Here is a 24,401-nt window from a genome sequence, read left to right as displayed (position 1 = left end):
GATAGTTTGATTCTGTGCAGGAATCAGATGAAGGAAAGAGCAATTGCTCTGTTGGATTCTGGGGTTGGACTCGGCCATTTTGGTACTGCAGGGGCTGCCCCCTGCGTGGCGAGAGCCCGGTGCACCTCTCCAGAGGGGTATTTGAGACAAGCTGGTGTTGGTCTGCCTGTCTCAGCATAGACCCTGGGGCTCCCCCCGCACAGCCTGGACTGGGAACCAGGGGGTTGCGCAGGCACAGAGGAGGCTGCGGCTCTGCAGACAGACGAGACCCTGCTGATTAAAACAGGGAGCAGTGACAGTAAGAAAAACTTCCTGGAGACCACAGATGGCTGCAACCCAAAAAGCCACCGACCTAACTGAAACCTAGCCCAAACTCCAGAGCCCACCCACAATGATACTGCAGCAGAGGCAGCGCTGCCAAAAATCTCTTTTGGTTTCTTTCCTGCTTCAGCAGGAGAGGTCACAGGTAGGAAGGTTCAGCTTGCCATCTGCTTGAAGTGAACTCACCAGTGAGGTCTTCAAAAAATGTCCTCATTTCAGGTAAATCCCCAGACTAGGTTTATAAACTATTTCCTCTATCAAGGACCAGACGGGGCAATCTTGTTTCAAACTTCATGAAAAGCGCTAGGGGCTGCAGCGCATCTGCATACAAAGTACAGATCATCTCTCTGTCTCCTAGTCAGTTAATTTCTGATCTATCAGAAAGGTAAGGCTAAATAAATGTTTTTAGATGTTATGCATGTATACAGTGTTTCTGCTTGGAAAGCAGCTCTCATACTGGAGAATTCTTTTGTTACTGGCTCAAGATTTGAGACAAAATCTAATGAAATGCATGGACATCTCTCCTATGGTCTCACCGGGCTTTAGACTTCTATAGGCAACTTCATTCTCTTCAGCTGTGCTTCATTAGCAGTGCCTGGGAAGGCATGGCTTTTACTGCACTGGCTCTGGCCAGGTCGTTCTCAGCACTTCATTCACCAGAAATACCCCACATTGTCCCAACTTAAAAGTCTGTCACGAACTTATCCTGAATTACACGCACAAGCATGGGCTAGGGACAGCTGCTAAGCTGAATCCAGACTAAATTCCATTTTTAATCATTATTTTCTGGCATTATTTTCTTTTCTTCTCTTTTCCTGTATGCCAGCTCTTACATGCAAGCATCAGGACTGAGAAGTGGATTCTGCTACCCCTTCCAGGCAGCTGTAACTCACTTCAATCACAAATGTGATTACTTGTAAATTACAATGTTGGAATATGAAAAGCTAGAGCAAGACAATTAAAATGTGGCTTTAAAATTGTTTAAAACAGACCCACTCAGTCCTGTTCCACACTTCTCCAGAAGCGAAGGACAAAGCCTGCTGGAAGTATCTTGGCCTCTTAGCAGTTTCCCTCCCCAGGCACTAATCTGATTTGAATGTGATTTTTGCCTTTAGTGCTTTTGTCACTATTGTAATCTTAATGTGTGGAAGAGTTTTTTTTCTCACGCATTTTCTAATCTGACAGGTAAAAAAAAAATATTAACACCTTTTTTACTGCTACATACATGGGACAAAAAGAACTTTTCGTTACCATGCCTACTGACAAACTCCCAGCAAAAGACATGTAAGTGTGCCTAGGTTGTGACAATTCACAGTACTGGTCACAGTAAGTAATGCTATGTTAACCACATGACATTACTGAGACGACAGGCAACAGCAGGATCGGAGCTTCTGCAAGCTGCCCAACTTTTCCCCAGCAAACCATTCCACCGCAGTTAGGTAAGTGCATACGAGTTGTCAGCTGCAGCGACCAGCGATCACCAAACCTGGCAGTCCTTGCAATTGAGCACACACCAGCACCTACAGCGTTGCTGACATCGCTTCTGCAGCCGCAACTCTGAGATTTTTTTTCATGTATTTATCATATTTTGCAAAGACAAAGGCTGTACTCCCTAGGAGAACAACACTGAAGTGCTGAACTGAAACAGCTGCACTGCAGTGACCATGACGGTGCTGTGCCATGACACCAGCACTGGGGGTCTGAGGGCAGCTCCTGAATTCAGGCAGCAGGTCTCACCAGACACCGACATGCACACCGCCATGCTGGGCCGTGCGCTTGCTTTCGGTGCAATTCAAACAGCCTAGGTTAGTACAGAACAACATACCCATTTCTGAGGAGACAGCTCTGAAAATGGGTGAAATCATTAATCATGATTAATTTAGCATTATATAAAGGCAAGCCTGCTAGCCACTGCACAAGATCCTATAGCTGCAACAAAGAGGGACGTGAGCGCAGGGAGGGGGTTAGCCCTTGCCGTGGTGAACAGTGGTGTCAGCGGTAGTTCTGCCAGGGTGCGGGGTGCTGGAGAGGCAGGCAAGTATCACGAAAGCAGCTGCACAGACAAAAAAACCAGAGTAACAAACATAAAGGGGAAAGCACTTGGGAGAGTAGAGCAAGGAGGCTAATGTGGTTTGAAGCAGCAATGCAGGGCTTCTGAAGCAAGGATGAAGGCGGCAAATACATAGTCAGAAGATGTAACTCAAAACTGTTACAAGTTCTCTCGGCGCCCAAGGCTTTGGTATTTCCACCTGTACCCGCCTGACTACTCTCCACAGTTTCCTTTCCCAGGATGACTGTGACCGTGCGAAGGCACAGCCCTACAGAGCCTAGATGTACAGCAACCCCGGCAGTTCTTTGCCAAGAAACTATTTCTAGAAGGTTCCTAGAGAAGAAAAATACTTCAGAGAAGAAAACTGGAATTACGAGGCAAACTCCTCTACTCAGAGTTAAGCATGATACTACTACATGGTTAAACATGCAGATGTGCACACAAGAGCCTGGAAGTGGAAGAGCTGAGTGCCTTCGATTTTGCTGCCTTCTTTTCAATAAATTCTAATAATTATGATTAAGCTCATTGATTTCAATAAATGATTAATTTAATCTTACTTAACACATTATTGTAAAGTGTTAGGACACGCCACCGCTGCCAAGACCTCCATGGGAGAAGGAGAGTTCCTTCTATGACTATTTCTGCCTGGCTGCCCTCTCCCTCTTAGGCCAGGAGTGCCATGTTCAGACCGGCCCACCAGCTCCTGCAGCTGCCAGCAGCCCCGCATCGCTGCGAGGCGCAGAGGAGGTGGGGAGGAAGGAGAGCAATCCAGGAGACGGGGAAGAATTATTGCAAATTCCCACCTACACCTGTACAGCACCCATGCACCCTGAAAGCTTTGCTCCCGCATCTGCTGAGGACACGGCAGCACTTGGCAGTGAAGCTGGGTGGGATCTTCCTACTCCAGTAAGAGACCCTGATCCGTACTGGCCCTTCCATGTTGCCAGCTAGCACACGCGTGGGTGTGTTTGCACGGCGTGCGTGGGTAACCTAACAAAAGGATACAATAGCGGAATGATTCAGCAGAAAAAAGCAAAAACCTACAAGACCTCTTCCTGAAGGAAATGCTTATAGCAAGATGATCAACCACGCAAATGCAGCACAACAATACAGGAAAAAGCCTCTCATTGCAGGGTTCAGCTTGCGGACCCTGGATATGCAGCCTGACCCTCTCACTGATGCTCCCAACTCCTCCTCTCTTCCCGAAGGCAATTTGGTGCGAGGGGAGGCTCAGAGAAGCCTGATCCTGGCTGTAGCAAGAAAAAAAAAGACTCTGCCATCTAAAAATGCAAAGAAAGCGGAAGGCTATATTTAGCCCTCACTATCTATCACAGAACAAATATTAGCACTGCATTTCTCAGAGAAGCCGATTCCCATAACAGCAGTCATTCATAAAACATACCATAAAAATGAGAACGACAGATACCATTTCAGAGGCCAACTGCATGTGGAAGGCTCTAGGTGACTGTTAACACCTCCACTTTTACAACAGTGTTGTCTTAAATGGTTTGTTTTGTCTTTCAAGTCAGGTTTAACAGAGGAACAAGATAATGGAAGAAAACTATTGCCTTAGCAGCTCAGCTCGCTGGAGTACTTGAGAGATTAGAGTTCTGCTCCAGCAACAGCGCTGCCATCTGGGCTGGGAAGTCACACCCGTGTATTTCAAAGCATTAGCTTTCTGCATTTTGATGCTCCAGGCACTGATCAGTCATCATACGGGATGCAGCTACTCTCAGTGCAGCTCTGCCAGTGTTGTATGACTCTCAAGACATTTTATTAGCAATACAATCATCTTTGCTGTACTTTCAATTACTGCTTCCCATTCAACCATTGTCTGTTTCCTACGGAAAAGAAAAGAACTAACATAGTCACAAAAGAGTGAAAGTCTTCTTTAAATGTCACACTGCTGAATAAACCTCTTCCTAGTGAGAGTACATAAGTGCTTGGGTACAAATGAAATCTACTGAAAGAAAAAGAATATACTCCATCGTCTGCTTCCTGAGCCACTCCACAACCTATTTTCTATAAATTCAAGGCTTCAGATGGCATTCATAAAATAAATAAATAAGCCCACTGCTGACAAGCAGCAGCACATGCTTAAATGAAAATCCTAAAGAGACCACATAAGAGAATTCCACCAAGGATTAATGAACAAATGTGATTAAAACTATCTACAGCTCTGGACTGCAGCCAAAATGCTGCCAGCAGTATTTGATATGTAAATGCTTAAAACATTTGCTATGTTCACAGCCGTTGATGCAAAGCCTCTATAGAGAGTTTCTTCATCTAATTAGAGATATTGGTTTAGCAAACTTTGGAGTTTATAAAAACCCTCAACATCTCATTATTCTTTTAAAATAGAATATTCATTTGTTTGGAATGTTTTCCAGCTATATCCCATGAAACCCTAAAATGCCTTTGGCTAATGAAAAATTCCAGCCCTGTATCAGCTAACAAACCCTACAGCTTTTATGATAATAATATATACTCACCACATGTACTCATTAAAACTTTTTAACTTGTTGCTTTTGACTTCCTTTAGCTATTTGCTAGGCATAAAGTAATCTACTCGATTTCCAATTATTTTATAGTGCAATTTCAACACAAGCATTTAAATTATCCAGGATCTGATCAAACACACTATACTATAGCACAATCACTGTGTGTCTGATCCAGTAAAGCACTTAACACATGTCCTTAACTGTAGCAGACTTGTAGATCTTCTGAAACGATGCGACTTTCACACTATACTCTCATAAATTACTTTATGGTTAAGGGTCTACACGTCCATGTGTTAGGAAGCCGCATGTGCAATGATAACACACAAGATTAAGAGCTGAGAGCTGTCTTTTAACTAATCTTAGATCTCTTAGGTGCACAAGTACACTTATTAAGGAGACTTTTCCAGGGAGGTCAATCCAGTCGTAGCTCAGTTTGTCCATCTCTACCACAGATCTATCACACAACTCACTAACAGTTTGAGATTTAACTCGTTGATGTTTACAAAACATTTAAAAGAAATCCCCTCAGTCCCAGGAGTACCTCTGAACGAATCTTAGGAACTCCTTTGTCTGTGACAATGACATTTTCTGAGTATCTCTACCGCTGCGATAAAAAGTAAAGAAATAAGAAAAACACTATCCTGTAATACTGTGTCATATGCAGGTCTTTTTTTCCCAATTTTAAAGCAATACCGTGTCATATGCAGCTCTTTTCTTCCCCAATTTTACAGCAACCTATGTATTTTACAGTAAAATTATGAAATGCATTATTTAAAGTAGTTTTCCTTTCATAAATCTAATTTTATGCAATCGCTAAGCCTAGATTATATGTATGCTTATCAACAATGAATACACTGGAAAAACACTTGAATAACAAAAGCTTCTGAAGCTCCTTCCAAATGTGCAACTGCACAGAACCTGGTACACATGAAAATAATCAAAGAAAATCAGCTACGTGCAGGATGAATTATTCCCTAAATAACATGGTGTTGATGCACTCAACTCAGAGGCATTTTGCTAGATAGGAAGGAAACGTTTCACCCTGATTTGTTAAAAAATTTTCTATTTATTTCTCTATTTAAGTTTATGAATGATCAGCACATCACCACTAGTATCTTTTTTTTTTTTCCATCTTGCTAGCCCAGAGCTTGAGTGCCTGACAGATAGCCTTTGCTAAAAAGGCCTATAATTGCATATTTCCAACAAATATTTTTAAGTAAAGGGAGAGACGTGTGTCTAACTTAGATAAGGGCTAGAAAACTTGTTAAAGGTATATATTGTAGTAAAGCAAAATTCCTTTCCCACTACATTCACAAGAGATGTCAGATTAGTTGAACTGCATGTATAGAAGAAAGCTCATTTTTATCAGTGCAGCAAAAACCGTTTATCAAGCCTTGCTGGCATTCCCATTATTCATATTTGGAAATTAAAATAATGCAGATTGGTGAGGAGAAAATGCAGCAATGTGGGGTTTAGACACTTCAAATTATAGTCTGATAAGCTAAGCAAAAATGCTTAGCATTTTTGGATAAGTAACCCAAAGTTGTGATGCTTACTCAGCATTATCTCAGCTCCAAACATGAGTTGGCTCTCCGAAACTAAGGCGCCGATCTTGAGTAAGCGGATTTCCTTTTGGCATTGGCGCTTTTCATGTTCACAAGCAGAAGTTTCTGCTCATGGGCATTAAAAAAAAAAAAGAAAAAGTTGTGAAAGCTATTTAAGAGAGAGCGCTGCCACGTTTGCCTGCTCCCCACTTCAGTCTCTGTCAGCTTGGAGTACAAGCAATTTGTCAAGCCGTATTTTAGCCTGTTTATCTTGGCTTTGGCACATTTATAGTTTGTTTCCAGCCTTTTTTTGGCTTTTGATCCCACCAACACAAATCTGCAAATTGAAAAAAAAAATAGTCTAACATACAACCATCTGTTTGAATTTTTGTTCTCTGGTAGAGTTAATGGTTAAATATTATCAGCCCTGCCGCGGTTAACAGGCATGTAAGGGATAAGCCATATATGTGTTTTGGGTCTCTTTGCCTTTGCAGACAGGATGCAACATCCTCCAGCAGTAGAGTGGAAGGTGTCTGACTCTGGTCCAAGGGGGGGCCCATGGAGGGGCACAGCTGCCACTCCGGAGCCAGGCCAGGACCCTCGGCAGTAACGCTACGGCTCAGCTCAACCCTGCTCTCCCCTGCGCAGCACATTCAATTACTCCTTCTTGTCCATGTTTACTCTCCACGCCACATGGCAGACTTTCAGAAGACAAGCCAACAACAGTTGTCACTCTGGTTCAAAAGGAATTCTTCTCAAATTAATGATACAAAGGGAGGAGCATCAGTGCAAGCAGGGGCAGGTGAGCTTGCACATATTGTGAAGAACTTCATGGGAAACTCGTCACACGCAGCCAGACGGGTTCAGAAGAAGCACAACGAGGCCAATGTTCCTAGTCACTTTAGCTGACCTTCCACTAACAGCTACCATTAGCGCTTTAGTCAGCAACTTTCCAAGGTAGCTGTGGTTAGGATAAATGGAAAGAAACGTGATTTTCATGATAAAATTCCGCCAGTTAGGTGGATGACATCAGTGAGTCCAAGTCTGAATAAGACTGTATGAAGTGATTGAATGCAGAGTGCAAAGCTAATGAACACAAGCTATCTACTGAAAATTCAGTGCGGAAAGGCTATTTTAATATTATACTGCCAAAGGTCTATCATATTTTACATTTCTATCTATAAGGAAGTTGAGTGTTGACGTAAATGATCATTTTGATAGATAGTGAGCAGGAAGCAGCAGCGTTCTTGAATAGGTTAGCTACACAACTTTAAGCCACATCGCTATTTACATTGAGATGCATGTTTAAAGAGGATTCATGCCCAGTACGTCGAAATTTAATGATGTTATTTACTTAATTTTAACTCCGCAAGGAAAAAAAACAATGTCTTGGGTGTTATCTTCTCTTTTTTCAGAGTATTCCTATTTAACAACTTTTATGACAATAAGGGTTTTCTCCCACTGGAAAAAAATAACTTGTGGAATGACAGAAACATTGGTAAATGCACTTTCTGCCCATTCTTTTACAAGGTGTATGTTGGAAGAAAGCAGTACCCAAATTAACCGTTATTTTTTTCCTTAAGATACTAATATTCTTAGTGCCCTCAATAGCGAGACAAGTTCCCTCTTGCAATTCCTTTATTCAACGAAAAAATACTTTTTTCTATCCTCTTTTCAGCTCATAAAGCCCTATGCAAAAGACTGAATTTCATTCTGTTTTCATATGTGCAATGCTCCATAATCAGTGCAGTGCACTCAGTTTACGCTAGCGTAAGCCAGACCATAAACCTGTCTCTGTCTTCTTGGAAAGGGCTATGGGAAATCCTAACAAAAGTTTTGTGGTGTTTCCCAGTTTAGAGGCTAGACTGATTAGGCTGTGAAGGTTATGTTGTCAGCGTGTTAACAGACTAAAATTAACACCGTCTTCCTATGATTCTGACCACTGTTCTGTTTTTCCTTGCTTACGTGTTTCATAGTAGGGAATTCTCCATAGGAAAAGTTCCTGAGCAACCATTTTTTTCCGTAAGGCCTATTCATTAATGTGTCAGAGTGGCAGAAAATGTAATTGCTGCCAGTTACTACATGACTTCTAACAGCTGCTGAAATGTATTTGCCAAGATAACTTACTTTTCACAAAGTTGCCTTTACCTGTTATTACAATAACAAGCCATTCCATTACTAATCAAGTGCATCAATGCAGAGATCAGTATAGAAAACTACCACATTTAAGAAGCTAACAGACGAACTCTGGATGGACCAAAACACAGGCCATCCTCCTATCGATGCTAAGGTATCATTTGTAAGGATGTAGCGCTACAAAGAGTTAAGACAGACATGATTATCCTATCTCACAAAAAGAACTGAGCCCACTTAATATATTTGCTGAAAAGTATCTAAAAAAAAAAACAGTAGTGAAATACTTGCCTAACCAGCTGCTAATACCCAAGGATATTTAATTATTAAAACCAAACATGATAGATTTTTAGGTTTATCAAAGCACTGGGATTTTATTTAGTACAGAACGATGCTCCCTGCTTTGCGTTTTTTCAGCGTTTGCCTGCCGTTGCATATTCATGTAGAACCTCATCTGCCTACACGATACGTCCCATTTTGATGAAAACAATAATCACTGATTAAATAAGCAAGTGGAGCGAGCTGCAGAAATAATCAACAAGTCCATTAACTCAAATTAGTGAGACTTTGGTTAAAAGAAAAAAAATCTAGATATTGGGCTGAATGGGATCTTTTTGTTTGTTTATACCGTGTATATTATACATGGCATATTTCATATTCAGCAATTTTTTTCACCATCTCCAAAATTAAATTACTAAGAGTTTTGTGTAAAAGAGAAGAAATTAAAATTAAATATGAGAGATTTAAAGCAACTGTTCACTTCACCTGATTTATACATTCCCACATCCATCTGAAATTTTATTTGTACAAGTCAGTAAGAAAAAATATTTGCTCATTAGGTTGAGTAATTAAAATAAAAAATACTCACTTTCTTCCAAGAAAGTGGGAAGAAAGATACCTTGAGAATGCTTTATGTGAAGTAAACTCAGTCACAAGCAGTATTAACACCGCTGCCTTCTCCACTGTGCTCATCATTGCAGACCTTTGCCTGCAGATCATAGAGTCTGTCAGTCTGGGGATGCGATCCTGCTGTCCTGCCGGAGTGGAGACCCTCTGCCACCTGTGAAGAACCGCAGCCGTGCGCACGGCACTCCCCTCCTGAGACATCCCGCCTTGGGGCTAGGATCCTCATCGTCACGTGCAGAAGGATAACGTGAGGGGGACACATGTACAGGTATCAGGCTAGGCCAGGCTGGGATGGATCCACCCAGCAGATCCACCTCGGATTTAAAGTCCATCGTTGTGGGCTGTGTGTTCCTCAATCAGCTGCGACAGTCTTGCAACTTAACGCTCATAGAAATCTTCGCTTTTCTGGATACAGTTGTTAAGGTACCACTTTTCCAGTTTAAATGTTAAATTTTGGTCCTTTCTCAGTTTCTGAAACGTAACTTGCTCTCGGCTCAGACTGTGTGCTCTTCCCACGGGCTGTGGTTCACCCCGTCACCCCACCCTCACCCATTTGTCATATGAAAGCCATGAAATCATATCTTCCCCACATCACTTTCAAAATCAGCACATGCCTGGCAAAACACCAAAGAGCAGTTCACTGCAGGACTCGAGTGAAAACGTTCCTCCCCCCACACTCAGCTCGCCACTGAAGCCACCCCGCCACAGCCCCTCTTTGCAGGGCCACCTCCCGGCTCCGCGCCCGGGAGAGCATGGCAGGCGTGCTCCCAAATGCAAAGGTCCAGCGTCTTCTGCAAAGCTCACCAGGCACATTCCCTGCTGCCACACAACACAGTGGCTACCTAACGCTTCATGTCAATAAAGAAATGGAAAGCGCTCATGCTAAGCTTGCAAGCAGCAGGAAACCTGAGACCACCGTTCCACTGCTGAAAAAGGGAGCAGAAAAGCCCTTTCAGAGAGGCCACAACGTATAGCTTAGTCACTCAATACCGGTATTGGGTCTTGCCATCTCCTTGTTTAACTTGCGGCATAAACCTAGACAAAAAGTCTCACATTGCTCTGAGAGCAGATGGTCCTTCTGATGCAGCAGGAAAGATGTATATGGGTAAAGAAACTTTTTTTTTTCCCCATCCCACACTTTCCAAGGAAAAGGCAAGAGGGAATATACACTCATCCAATGGTGAGCTTCCAACCTCCTAACTAGAGTTATCCCAAGAAATGAGTGGTGGGACCACACTAGCAGGGGGGCCATGCGGTGCTCTCTGTGCCAGGGATGCAGCCGAGAGCCCTTCCTCCTCCCGGCGAGCCCCCGCTGCCGAGGCCCTTTCACAAACCTCATTTAAAAGTAAAGTGAATTAGAGTAAACCAGGCCCTTCCCGAAGCTCCTCATGGGCCTGCCACTCCCTTTGATCCCTGAGCTGCCGAATCAACCTGTCGGAGCGCATCAATTCAAAGGACCAGAAGGCAAAACGGGGAAATCAGGGTCAGGCTAATGGGATTTAACATTAATTCTGCACCAAGCCTGAAAGATGGAAGAGCAGAGCCTGGGGGGTGAAAGGGATAATGAACTGAGAGTTGATGGAAGGAAACTTAATTGGTTTTAACAACAGAAGGTCACATTTTGTTACCTTTATTTGGGTTGAGCAATAATCTTATTTTGACAATTTGTGCCAGCTGATGACCTGCCCTACTCTTCATTGGGACTGTTTTGGAGTAAGTCAGTGAAGAATGCAGCGCTGGGATGAGGGGCACAAACATGTGGCGGAGAGGAGGTCTGAGCGAGAAAACTAGAAGGGAACGTCTAGATCCATTAACTGATACAACTGGGGCTGACGAGAAGACAACTGGGAGGGTGGGAGGCTGGTGTTCCCCACTCACTGCTGTGCTCAACAGAACTGCAACCAATACAGTCCTATTTAATCATGAGATCAGAAGAGAACCAGTGGTTCACTTCAACTCAAGAAAAGACTATAAAAAACGCATCTGAATTTAAGTTAGGCAGTCTGTCACCAGCTGATCTCCTGACCCTGCCAAGCCCTACTGCCTAGCAGACAGGAGGTGACCTGGAGCGACGTCCCGGCTGCCTCTCCCCTCCTGGGTTGCAATGATTCACAAACCTGGAGGCCCTCCAGGCACTTTGCAATGATACCCAGCACTGGTTTCTCTTGACGCACCACATGTACCAGTTTCACATACAGAAGAAAGGTCAGGGTGTTTCAGCCTTTAGCTATAGTTTTGCAGCTACCACCAGCAACATGACTTGAGCCCTGCAGGAACAGTTTCAGTGCCTACACGATACCACCCACACGAAGGTTTAGCAACGACATCGACCCTCATAGAGCATGCATAGCCATGGTTCCTGCAAGCCCTTGCCACAGAAACCATCTGGAAGCTACCTTGCACCTGACTGGCATGGCGCATCCCGTCTTCAGAATACAATGATCTGAGTCAATGCTAAAAAATCCTCCAAGGCTGCCCCAATTATTTAAAGCCATAATGTGACATGAATAACCAATTTGGATTTATAGACCGTTTAGTCTTCAACTGCCCCAAGAACGCATTGTTGCAAGATTACTTGCTAGAAATTACTTTGGGGCAGCAAACTTTAAACAGAGATCGACTCTGTATTTGGAAAAGACTTGGCCTCAAACCAGTTCCTAATGTGGCAAAGAGTGCAATTATCCTGATGAAAGGTTAGGGATGCTTGTGCCTACAGCTGGTTCATCAAGTAATGCTGAATGATGGATATAATTAAACAGCGTGCGGCAGAGTGGAATGTGTGCTACGATGAACCATTTAGGGCCTCATCCCCTCTGATCAGCCTGGAACTACAGAAGCGCAGTCACAAACATAGTCAACAGTATTCAGCACCACTATATAGAGAGATAGTCAGAAGTATCATATAAATGCATTGTGACTAATAGTGCTGTGCAGGACGAGCAGAAATGAAGTATTCAACTGTAATAAGGTGCAACTTAGTAAAAGCCAACTAGCCACTAATTCTACCTGGGATTGCACAGCAAAATGTAGGTCTTGAATTTCTGCACCACCAGGTCAAAGCTTCCACAATAGCTCAAGATCTAAAGTTTTGACTGGTCAGGACTATAAAAAATATACTCCTGGAACTAGTCAGGACTATTAAAAAAAAAAAAAAAAAAAAAAAGCAGCTTGGGAGAAAGAGCCACATTCTGCAGCACATCCCAAAGTACGAAGCATGCACAGAGGTGCTCTACTCTCTTCTGATCCACCCAAACTTTGCAGCACTGCACATGCACACAGGTATTGCTCGTGATCTACAGAGACACGAGAGCTGAACCGGGCCTCCTCTGAAGCATTTATAGACTGATGAAGTGGGATTTGTTCCTTGCAGAAGAGAACAAAGGCGAAGGAGCCTCTTAAGCAATTCCCATGTAAGGGAGCGCACTGGAAGACCTCAGCCTCGTGCTTCCCACCTCTGTCCTGCAACCACCCTCTTCCACCCCACAGCTCCCAGAGCCTGCAGATTGGAGCATCAGCACGTGGCGTGGTCCTAGGGACTTCACTGAGTGACAGCAGCAGGCAGACAGAGCAACGCTGGATGCCTCTGTACACGTTAATACAGTATTTCCCATCAGCACTCCCCAGAAATCCCAGGGAGCGATGCAGCTGGTGACCAGCTGGCTCTTACCTTGCACCATGATTCTGGGGAAAAAGGAGTTTCCACTGGATCAGAGTAAAGGGAAGAGGCAGTTGGGACTGTACACTTGTGCCACCCTTGCTCTGTAACCACAGTGGGCTACCACTGCATTTTATTTATACAGAAGCGCGTTTTAAAAAATATCTGTTGTTCCAAAGCAGCGTTAATTCTGTTGCAAAGTATTTCATTCAAATCAGCCCTTCTGCTCATTCATATGCAGTAATCCTGAATAAAAAAATGTCGAAGTGCAAAATTTAATATCAAGACAAGACCAGAATTTACGTACAAATTGGTTGAAAAACCATTAACGTCAAATACCACTCAACCTTTACATTTTTAGCCCTATTTTGGAGGAAAAGAGTTCGTCTATTCCTCTCCTTTCTATTTCAATATCACCACTAAAAGACTGAATCAGAACAACATTTTTGCTCACCCTTTAATGGCCTTTTCGTTCGCAACTATTTAAGAGTGTCTTGGGAAAGGTATAATGGCACATGTTGTTGTTTCATCTTCACTTTGAACTGCCACCAGATATTATTTCGCAGCTGTTTTATTGTAAGTGGCATCCTGAAATCTAAACAAAAAAGTGTCTTAATGGCAATTTCAACAGATTTTTAATTTCCTGAGAGAATTCAGCGAGGCCACGAAGGGAGAGCATGTTTAAAATGCAATGCTATAATAGGAATGTTTCCCTCTTTCAAGCAGTTTTAGCTTTTGGAATTTGATAATGATTTTACTGAACTTTCTTTAAAAAAACCCAAAAAACAACCCAAAACCCAGCTGAAGAGAGATTAAAGAGTTTCTGTTCATAAAACCCAGGTAAACACCACAAGGACCTGTTTCTCTGCAGCTTCTGTTACCCATCTCACAATTAAATCCACAGAGTAAAAGCCACTTGAAGCAAAGCTGCAGGAGAGCGCACAGCAAAGGCACACCTGGGATTTCCCTAATGACCAACATCCCACTACACTCTGAAACCCCACTGGAGCTTCTTGCCCAGGAATGCAATGAGCAGCTGAGTACCATGGGAAGGGCTTGCCAGCATGGGACACTTAGTGGGAAATTTTGCTAACCATGGATTTAAAGTACAAGAGCCATTCTGCACGAAGGACCCTTTTTTGACTTCGTTACCCCAGACTATCTGTCCACAAAGACAAGTTGTAAGTGAAAAACAGGTTTCATAAAGAGCCCTGGAGCTGTGAAGGAGAAATAGCTGAGCTGGCAAGATCCCTCATACTGCCCAATGCCTTCCTCAGCCCCAAAACATCAGTTACCCTTACAAAAATACTATTCTAGATATTATTCTAGCATCCTGAAGACAAAAGATGTAACTCTGTTGCCTAGGAACCAATGGTGCACATTATCACATTATAACATTTATACTGTTATTGTTTATAGATCAGGCTGAATGGTATCCAGTGAAGACTCGCATTTAACTCTCTTTTAGGAGAGAGACTTTTTTTCTCAGTCATAAATAAGTGAAAAATAAATTGCATCCAGAAAGCAAATGGCAAACAGATGAAACCCCTTTGGCTCTTTGCTGGAGAACCTCCCTGTGAGCAGCCCCAGAGCCAAGACAGAAGAGAAGAGGATACTAGCCAGGCAGCCCAGCAAGTGCTCAGATGCTGCAATGTCCATCAAACTGTAAAGCTTGGCATCTGGGGCTTTCATCTGCCAGGCGGTCCTCCGAGTGGTCTCAGACACCGGCTCAGATGCTTCAGTTCACATAGGAAGAGATGAAGGGCTGAATGTTTAGCACTGTAATCAACAAGATAACATGCTGCCAAGTACAAGGGTACTTTGAGTAATACCGCTATTCTAAAAATGTGCTTTATTGATGCATCTTTAATCTGCATGCACTGTAGAGATGCCTGGATAGCCAAACCAGTCTCCAATTTGGGGTGCGTTTATTTTTTTTGCCAGATTGAGGCTGCTATGGAGAACATTTCAGAAGTACTAAATATCCATAAAAGTTTCTATGAGCTGCAGATGTCACAATTCTCTAAAGGCAAAAATCTGCTTTATAGCCTTAAACCCAGGAGGGGAGGTGGAGAAAGAGTAACCTCAGCTGCTGTGGCTGCACAGAGAAAGGGTGGGTCTGCCATCACTAACATTTGCCAGGTTGAAGAAAATATTATGTTAACACCAGATGTCAATAAATTTTTTAAGCCACAATGATTTCAACATTTCACCCCACCCATTTGTGACCATGTGCAAAACCACTGCTTTGCCAACCACCGATAATTTAACAGTAAAACGGAGAAGTGGCATAGCAAACCAAAAAGAGAACCTTCAAAATACATATAAATCTCAAGCAAATGTGTTGCCCAAGTGAGGAAAGAGGAGGAGAAAAGGTTATTTGAGGGATTTAAGAAAGAAGCACATCTGAAATTCTCAGAGAATGCAGATTCAAGAAAAACACTGATAAAGTTCCTTTTTGGACAGGAAAAAAGATTCCCTGTGAAGTATTAAGAGTGGATTAAGACGTCTGGCTTGCCAGATAAAGATATTCTGAGCAAACAAAACCACATACAATGTCAGTGACAATACTGAGATAAAAACCTCAGGTGCTGGCATCTTAACAGATGTTGTACTGCAAAAGCTACCTGTGCTGTACTCCCATCTAGATGTATAGATACGATTTACCAGTGCTTCATTTCAGGATAACATTCGAAAGGGCACTTTAAAGAATGCTATATTATTTGCCTAGTGCCCGGTACGTTACTTTATGGCAAGGCCTGCATTTCAGAGCAGCATTGCAACAGGTGGCTTCACATGGGGTGTAAGGTCAAATTAAGCCCTGGAAAGTCAATATCTTTTATACAGGCTTTCATGTCCAGCACCCGCTCACATAATGCCAGGAAGGAAATATCTGTAAGAGACAGCTCTGAAGTCTGAATCTTAGTGAGACATAGAATTGTTAAATTAAGTCAAGTCAAATTAATGAGAAGTCAGACAGAGAGAGCGCGTGAGTGGAACTGCCTTTTGAGCCAATGGTTTTGGCGATCCTATTTGCCATTACACAGCTTCCATCAGCCCTGCTGGCTTTGGGATTTCTAAGTTCATAATCATCAAGAGGGCACAACTGGGTCTCAGACATTTCTCACAAAGCTAGAGTGCTATATGTGAAATTTAGCAGTTCTATGAAGAGATTTTCCTGCATTTCCAATATTGCATTTCAAGCCTGCACATTGCAAAAGCTGAGAAGTTTTGCAAAAGCAGATGGACAACTCGAGTCTGGTTTACTCATTCCACGCAAACTGTATTCTCCCACTTTTTTCTCCCAGTCACCTGCTTCAAAGGTTCTGTCATTTGGTCCACTGCCCAGGTGAAATCTGGGCAGGTCATAATAAATTTTACAGAGCAAAAATCGTCCCTGATGTAGCTTATATAGCGTGGTAGTCACCCATGTTTTGCAGGGGATGAATCTGGGCCAGTGGCTGAACAAGGAAATTGCTGTTCTCCCAGGTAGTTCTGACACCTGAAAAATAACTTGAAAAAGTGCTGAAGCATTTTTCCCAAAGGTTGAACTTCTTTCTAAAACCTGTTGGTTATAATTATTTCCACCTGCCACCAAAATGAAAACCTGAAGACCTATTCCTTCCACTCCCATCTTTTCACTCTTGGCAAACATTTTGCTGCCCAGGGACCTCGTTCAGAAGTCATCAGTTTGGTTTCATATTAACCAATACTTCATCTGGCTGCTCACAGAGGAGAATAATTTTAAGTAATTAATTTTCCTCATAGCCATTTTGTCTTCAGTTTCCTTTCTTGATATCCAAAGGCAGCAGCCCCAGTATAGCCCCAGTGCAGGACCTGGCCATGTAAGTTATTAGAGGTGAAAACTGTGAAGACGACAGATGAGCGGAAGGACAGCTTTATCACTATTAGGCTGTCTACCACATTCGGATTTGGCCAGAGTTCAAATAAAACTGTTGATTTTGGGTGGTTATCTTTGCTAGCAACTCTCCTAAAGAGTCAGGAGTGCAGGTCTGCTGGAGGAAATGCAGACTGCCTGTCTGCTGCTGGCTGATTGGGCTGGAAACATCGACCTGAGAAAAAGGTTTACCTACTTCAAAGGACATCCCTCAGGTTTCTAAAGGAGCATTTAAATCTTTAGATTAATATTGCTATTTAGCATTAACAATGTTACCTTGACCATCAGAGGACAACACAATGAAACAAGAGCAGGTCAGTCAACAGTTCTTTGCTAGCTCATTTTTCTTAATTTCTGAGTGTCATTCTGACTGACAAAGATGATCTCCATAAATTACACCAAATTGGCACCTATTTGAAGGACCAGTCCCAGTCAGATCATCCCATTTACTCTCTGGAGTCTGTAGCCACCCTTCCTCAGGTGCTATTTGTATTATGATACACATTTCACTCAAGTTCCAGACCAAAACCTCTATTGAATGTGCCTCATTTGACCGAGTCTTCACAACACAGGCTTTTATGGAAAATACAGCTATGCAACCTTTATCCTAAAATAGTGTCAAACAGTAAAACACAAGTAGTTTCACTGGGTTTCTTTTAAGTTCTTTTGTTATACCTGATTGCTCATAATTGAAAATGTAGTCATATCTGCATTCCTGGTTCCACCAATAAGCCACTCTATTTTCTCACTATTCTGAAGCACTCCCCAAGCTTCTGCTAGTAATTTTGCTTGACCTTTATTAAAGACCAAGCATTAGCTGGCAATTAGATTTGCTGATCCCTTCGGTGATTGAGGCTCAGTGATGTACTGTAAATTATAAATAGTTCAAATGTTTCATTATGTTTATTCTTTATACAAGCTTTGTGGCCAGGTAAGCACTGACATGACATTCACTGTTAAATGATCTCATTAAACTTCTTAATTTAAGTGGTGCAACACTTCATCTGCCACATTATCCAAGGACTCCTGCAATGCACATTAAACATTCAGGATCAATAGATGCTCTACCATAGTTCACCTTGTTGGGAGTGAAATTTCAGTCCCTGAACATAAGGTTGACTACCTGATGCTGTTTGTCAGAGACAATAAATCATGCAAATAGATACCCATGTAAAGTAAGAGGTTAAAGACATCAATAGCTTTCCCACAGGGTTTCGAAAGAGGCTCTCAGAAGACTTTCAATCATGAAAAAATGTCACTAAAATTTAAAAAGTTACGGAAAAGGAAGGAAAGTGCTGGTTTCTTTCATTTCTTTATGAATGCAATGACTGTGAAAGATGATTTCTTGAGAACCCTGAGGCATGTGCCCTTTTTTTATTCACAACCCCAGAGCAAAAGGAGGGGCAGTCACACAACCTCCCACCTCAGAGTCACTTGTAGAGGTTTGTCTTTAGCCATTTCATCCTTCGTTTTCCTGTTGAGAATGTTTAACGGAGCTGAATGGAGTCAAGGTTGGACAATGCACCACATCATTTCACATAGGCCAATAAATAGCATATTGCCTCATGTCTAAAGGGAAACACAGTATTTTTGTCGGAGGCGCCCTTATGTCCAGACTCTGTTTGCCAGCGATTTCTACTGCAGTAGCAACTAGAAGCACATGGATTAGGACCTCCTTTGTGCTAGATGCTGGGCCTACAGACTCCACTTCACAAACTAAACATTAAGGCATGAGGAAGAATAATAGGGGTATCTGAATTTTCCTGGTTTACATATGTTTTATTTTACACATTTTTAATTGTTTCCCTCCCAAAATGAATGGTTCTAATATTTTTTTTCTCCTGCCTTTATATAGTGTGATCCTTGACATCTGCTTCTGGACGTCTCTTATGAAGCAATTGTAATGTAGCCTGTGAACATACCAGACTGCTCCCCGGACAGATTTAGGCTTCATCATATAGTATTAACCCCACATACTGAATGTGTTTTTCTGACTTGTAAGGCTGGATTAGCTTTTATTATCTGAAGAGAAGTAGTAAAGGTTTCAGTGTTACAGATGGAATGGCAGATGGAAAGCAAAAGCTTAATGTGAAGCAGCTCTAGATAAAAACTATTAATCCACAAAATTCATATGTTCTTATACAGGGAAACCTAGCAAAAACCACTGCAATATCACTAACCAGTGAGAGAAGTGTAAACTGTCCCTAACCCACTATATGACAAATAATGGCATGGGGTCTGAAAGAAGGAAAAAACCCCTTCAAACACCCTATTTACTATTTCCTGGAAAAACAATCAGCTTTCTATGGGGTATGCAGAGACGTAATGCCTTCCTAAAGATTATAAAGAATATTAATTTATAGCATCTCCACTATGAAAATGAAATGGACTCATATATATATTTGATGAGATAACATTTTCCAGGGTTTATAGCTGTAATATTCCATATTCAAAAAAATTTAACAGTACCTATAAGTCACTGTCATTAAAGTTGTAGCACTGAAAAAGGCTTTTTACTTTTTGTTGAAGTGCATGGTGTGGAGACGAAGCACATTTCCATCACTTCTGGTAACAGAATACTTTGACAGAAAGGGAAGTGAGCACTTCAGAAGCCTGGCCGGCTGCTGAGAGCCCACCATGCAGCTCTGAGAGCAGCTGCAATGGAGAAGCACAACCTTCAGGAATTTCCCCCAGGAAGAAACAAAGGCCTGGAATTTTTCCAGCTGAATGGGACTTGTTTAGAGTTTGAATGACTGCAAGATACCATGGCATTATTACAAAGAATCCATTAACACTACACTGACTACAGTCTACTCAACAAATCCTGTGATTGTTTATGGCCACGTCTATAAGTGACTGATCCCATTTGGCCTCGTGGTTTAACTTGTTCCACAGGGAACTAAGAGCAGTTAGACCACCACAGGTCATGGCCTCAGCATTACACGATGTTTAGAATGGACTCAACACCACAGAAGGATAACTGGATACATCTGCTGGAACTAGTCTATAATTATACTAGACCTTCAGCAATTATTCTCCTACAATTTATCGTACTTGATTCAAAGTGCCATCACCTACCTCTTCCTTTATAGTCTTGCATCAGTCTACTTTTTATCATCAGTGCAGCATTCCTCACCGGGAAAGTGAACGATAGGGAATAACAAGCTAGCTTTTCCCAAAACTCAAGAGATATACAGAGAACTACATACTCCCCCTTACAAACAAGGATAATATGTCAAAATTGTTAGGTCTCTTCCTGTTGGTCACCAAAAGTGTTTAAATTGGATGCAACGTGCAATATCATGATTTCTGAATTCAAATCTCCATGTTCCAATATCAATGCAATGTCTGTGACTCTTGTGCTCTTCCTTAATTTTTCTCCCAACATGTGTTGCATTTCACTGACAGTGCTTAGAAATGGGCACTAGCAATAAAGCCTTTTGTCAGTTCTCACAAAATCCTTCTTAATCCTTCCATACGCTAATAGTTTTTTTCATTTTTCACTTCAGTGGGGATTTCTGTCTGAGTAACAGCTTCAGGAAGGGACCCATGCTTTGAGAGAGATCTTGCAGAAACCTAGTCAGCAAAAGGCAGTGAAAGCATCTAATGTATTTCTTTTCTATGAGTATTAAAAGCATGTTATGTCATCACTCATCAGAAAATCACCCAAGAAAGTTACTTCCCCTTTCATCAATTCATTTCAACATACAGGGAAACAGAAGTCACAAGGAGAATTTCCTCTTTCCCTCTTCCTGATAATTGTTATAGCCTAAACCCAACAGTTTAAGGACACTTGTTTTTTGGGGGGGTTGGGTCTTTTTTGGGTTTTTTAGGTGGGTTGTTTTTTATTTGTTTGTTTTGTTTGGTTGGTTAGGATTTTTTTTTTTTTTTTACGGACCATCTACTTTTGCACAATGTAGTAAACCTTACAAAATGCAGCTGTGGGCCCTGGGTTATGTAAATCCAGAAAGAATATAATTTCACTTAAAATCACGAGCCTTATCATGTGGTGGTGTGTGAGGTTCTTTGCCTGATGCCATCTGAATAAAAATATTCAGGCAACGGTTGGTGCTGAAGATATAATTGACTCCTAGCAACTTATTTGTCACTTCTACTATCATTATCCTCCGCAGAAAAAGTACTAAAAAAAGGAAGAGAAGAACATTACCTTCACTAAATCTATATTCATACCTTCAACACTTTCTGAGACATCAAATCAAACTGTTGATCAGAGCACTGGGGGGGAGTAATCTCTCCCTGCCTGGGGTTCATTTCCTGAGCTCCAGTATTTCCTGCTACTTTACTCATCCTCTCTTGCAGGTGCCCCTTGCTGGAAATAATGACTAGACAGAGCAGCCCCTGCTTCCTCAGTAAAAGTGAAGAACCAGTGCTGCTAGCCTGCTCACAGCCGCAGTCCCTCCTAGGTAAGCAGCGGACACACAGAGTACAGTAAGGTGATTGCCTCCTTGGCTAAAGCGTGGCTGTCAGACACCAGCCTATCCAAGAGGAGTCTTCTGCTGCAAGACAGAAGAAACTGTCTCTCTGACCTCTGCTTCTTGCAGCACAGCACGGACATGTCATCCCTTATATCCTTCAATACGTATTTCCTTTAGGAACAAAACATGTACATTCTTAAAGTACTCGTTGTACCTGATTGGGTAGTCAGCAGCACTGAGGTTAATGAAGAAATCCCATGGCCAGTCATTCATCTCCATTAAGTCCCTCATGGTCTGCAGGTAGGTGGACAGAAGACTTGCTCCTCCCCAGATGGTTGCCATTCTCCAAGAAGTGACTCTGACATTTGGATACTGGTTGGCGAACTGGAGGACTTGCCGGTGCAAGTAATTGGACCGCTTTACAGGAGAAAAAAGCAATACATTCAAGTTACTCAGTACAAAATCGTCCCTCCCTATATTCACTAACCACCAATTCTACTTCTTGACTCACTGAGCGTTGCCATTGCTTTGTCCTCACTTACTATGGCACACAACCTTCTTTTGCTAAATGCCGATTTGGAAATGTACAGAGACCCCTGTTTAATTCTTTTTACTACAACTACAGTAATCACTAATCAGTGTAACTAGCTCTTATTTATCATTTGTCATCAGTAGATCCCAAAGGGCTTTCATAAAGGAGGTGACTGTTACTACCTCTCTTTCACAGTGTGAAGTAAAGTAACTTGCCCACGGCACCTCGGGTCAGCTCTCCATCCAGTGGGCCACCATTGCCAGTCTGCATCAACTTACCAATTACCGTTAACTAAATGTACAACAGACAGACATGGATAGATACTCATAGATATATAGGGAGAAATAAAGGCTGTTAGATAGAGAAGATAACAAGAAAGAAAAAAAAAAAGAGGCTCCAAACGTATAACAGATGGAGAGACAAAAAGTGACATGCACTCTGTGCAGAAGAGGTAAAGAGAAGATGAAGAAGATGACAAAGATGGGTAGACTGACAGATGGCGAGACAGGCAATTTATAACCAGTGATATATTACCTTGTCAACATGAATGTAATAAAAATGGTCTTTATGGTAAATAGCCTTAAACATGCGTTGGAGCTGCCGAGAAGCTCTGCCATGAACAACCAAGACAAATGCGATCCTGACTGGGTTGGCTGGCATGTATTCTACGGAGTCCTCATCCCACTGTACATTGTTGTTGGCTTTTCCTGTTCGAAAACAAAACACAGGACATCTCTGAGTGTATCCACAGAGCAGGGGTGCAGAGAGCAGTACACATTTCACCTCGGCTCTTTCTTCAAAAGCAGTTTCTGAGGAGAAGCGAGAACTCAAGAGGGGTGCCAGCCTGCGTGCCGTCAAGATCGTACCCCTCTCCTCCATCACCGTACGGGGTCATCACTCCATGGGCAGCAGCCGTGTCAGCCTTTCCCATGCAGCCCTGCCTGCATGCCTCAACCTGGACAAGGCTGCATGAACACGGATTAGTACCCAAACGTTTATGAATCGGACCAAGCTCTACCTGGGTATGCACATTTGCATTTTCAAAGGAATCACCTCAAAGTTTCTAAGCACTGTTCAAAATATTGGAAAAATGCCAAGGCCAACTTCCCCCTGCTCGCCCAGAAATGAAACCCCCCATTTATCAAAAGATGCTCATTCCCGTGATCAGGACAGCTCTGCTGAGAAGCTGGTGAAACTCCGCTACTTAACAGCTGCTGAGATTATCTCCACTGATAGCATTTATTTGTAACAGCAGATGTATCCTGGAACATTTAAATGGCAACCTGCATATCTTCACTTCTTCATGTACGAGAGAGGCTCTCACAATCCTATTTAAAATTTATGTTAATTTTTATTTTAACAGAGGAACTTCTGGTCTCCATTTCTAAAGCAAACACCACAGTGTAAGGTTAAGACAGGATGTACTGATTAACTGAAGAGCTAGAGGGACATTTTTACTCAGGAATTTAAAGTGCTTTGGTTTTGGTTTGTGTAACAGCTCTTCAAGTCAAAAACCTGAACACAATGTAAGAAAAATACAATTTTATCCAAAAACTGATAATCATTCTTCAGTTAAACAACCTCTTGAGTGCTCCAACCTTGTAATCATCAAAAATTATTTAGGAAGAACTTGAAATTTTGAATATAAGCAGAACCTACCTTCCCCAAAAAAGCCTGGTGAGCCAATTAAGTGCCCAAGTGAGTTAGAGAGAAATTGATGCCATTTAGCAGATTCCAGGTGTCCAGGACAGATATTCATACTATTAAAGGTTAGAATTTCCTAACTGACTCAGATTTGAAGGGGACTCAGGAAAAGACTCTCAGCAAACTTTGGAGCATACGAGGTGGATTTTCTAACAGCTGACGAAACCCTCAGGTTTGAAAGAAGCATGAAACAGTGAGGAGTGCCTAGCTCAACCATGCTCTTTTCAACTTATCACGGACCTTCTGTTTCTTCTGAAAACACTGAAGAGTGTATCTGGACAGGTCATACTCAGTTTCTGCACTAGTGCCTTTTGGGATGCCCCCATTCTCCTCTCACCTCCATGTACCCACCATCTCAAGACTCCTTTCGCAGACAGTGGGAACACAATAGTTTGCACTAGGTTGCAGGATGAACTTGAGACTGCACCTGGGCACAGTTATCAGATAGCCTGAGTACAGCCACGAAGCCTACTGCGCCTTCCACAACGTCTCCTACAGTTATTAAAAAAACATGCTCATGTCTGCTTAATTTGATACAAGGAACAAGAAAGAAGACATCTGCCAAGTGTGGAGAGTAAGTGAGAGGGAAAGACACTTCTTCCCAGGTTTTGGAAACCGGAAACATATGTTGATGAAAGTAAACAATACCAAAAGTTTTCTTTTTTAAAATGTATTAATTACAAAACAAAAGTTGGACATAGAAAAAAAGGCCTTTGCCTAA

At 42.2% G+C, this 24,401-nt stretch overlaps 1 protein-coding gene across 2 annotated transcripts in view; it reads right to left on the bottom strand.

Annotated features, from left to right (window-relative positions):
* Positions 1–24,401, bottom strand: part of XYLT1 (xylosyltransferase 1) — a 199,049-nt gene that overhangs the window by 39,847 nt on the left and 134,801 nt on the right. For both annotated transcript variants that reach the window (XM_075165095.1, XM_075165096.1), the window contains 2 exons: positions 22,511–22,683; positions 21,659–21,861 (listed from right to left, as the gene is read on the bottom strand). In XM_075165095.1, the coding sequence (XP_075021196.1) occupies positions 21,659–21,861; positions 22,511–22,683 (376 nt within the window). The remainder of the gene's footprint in view (positions 1–21,658; positions 21,862–22,510; positions 22,684–24,401) is intronic.

This window comes from Calonectris borealis, chromosome 16 (assembly GCF_964195595.1).
Source record: "Calonectris borealis chromosome 16, bCalBor7.hap1.2, whole genome shotgun sequence".
Taxonomy (NCBI): Eukaryota; Metazoa; Chordata; class Aves; order Procellariiformes; family Procellariidae; genus Calonectris; species Calonectris borealis.
Note: the sequence above shows the minus strand (reverse complement) of the source record. Positions and strands in the feature narration are given on the sequence as shown.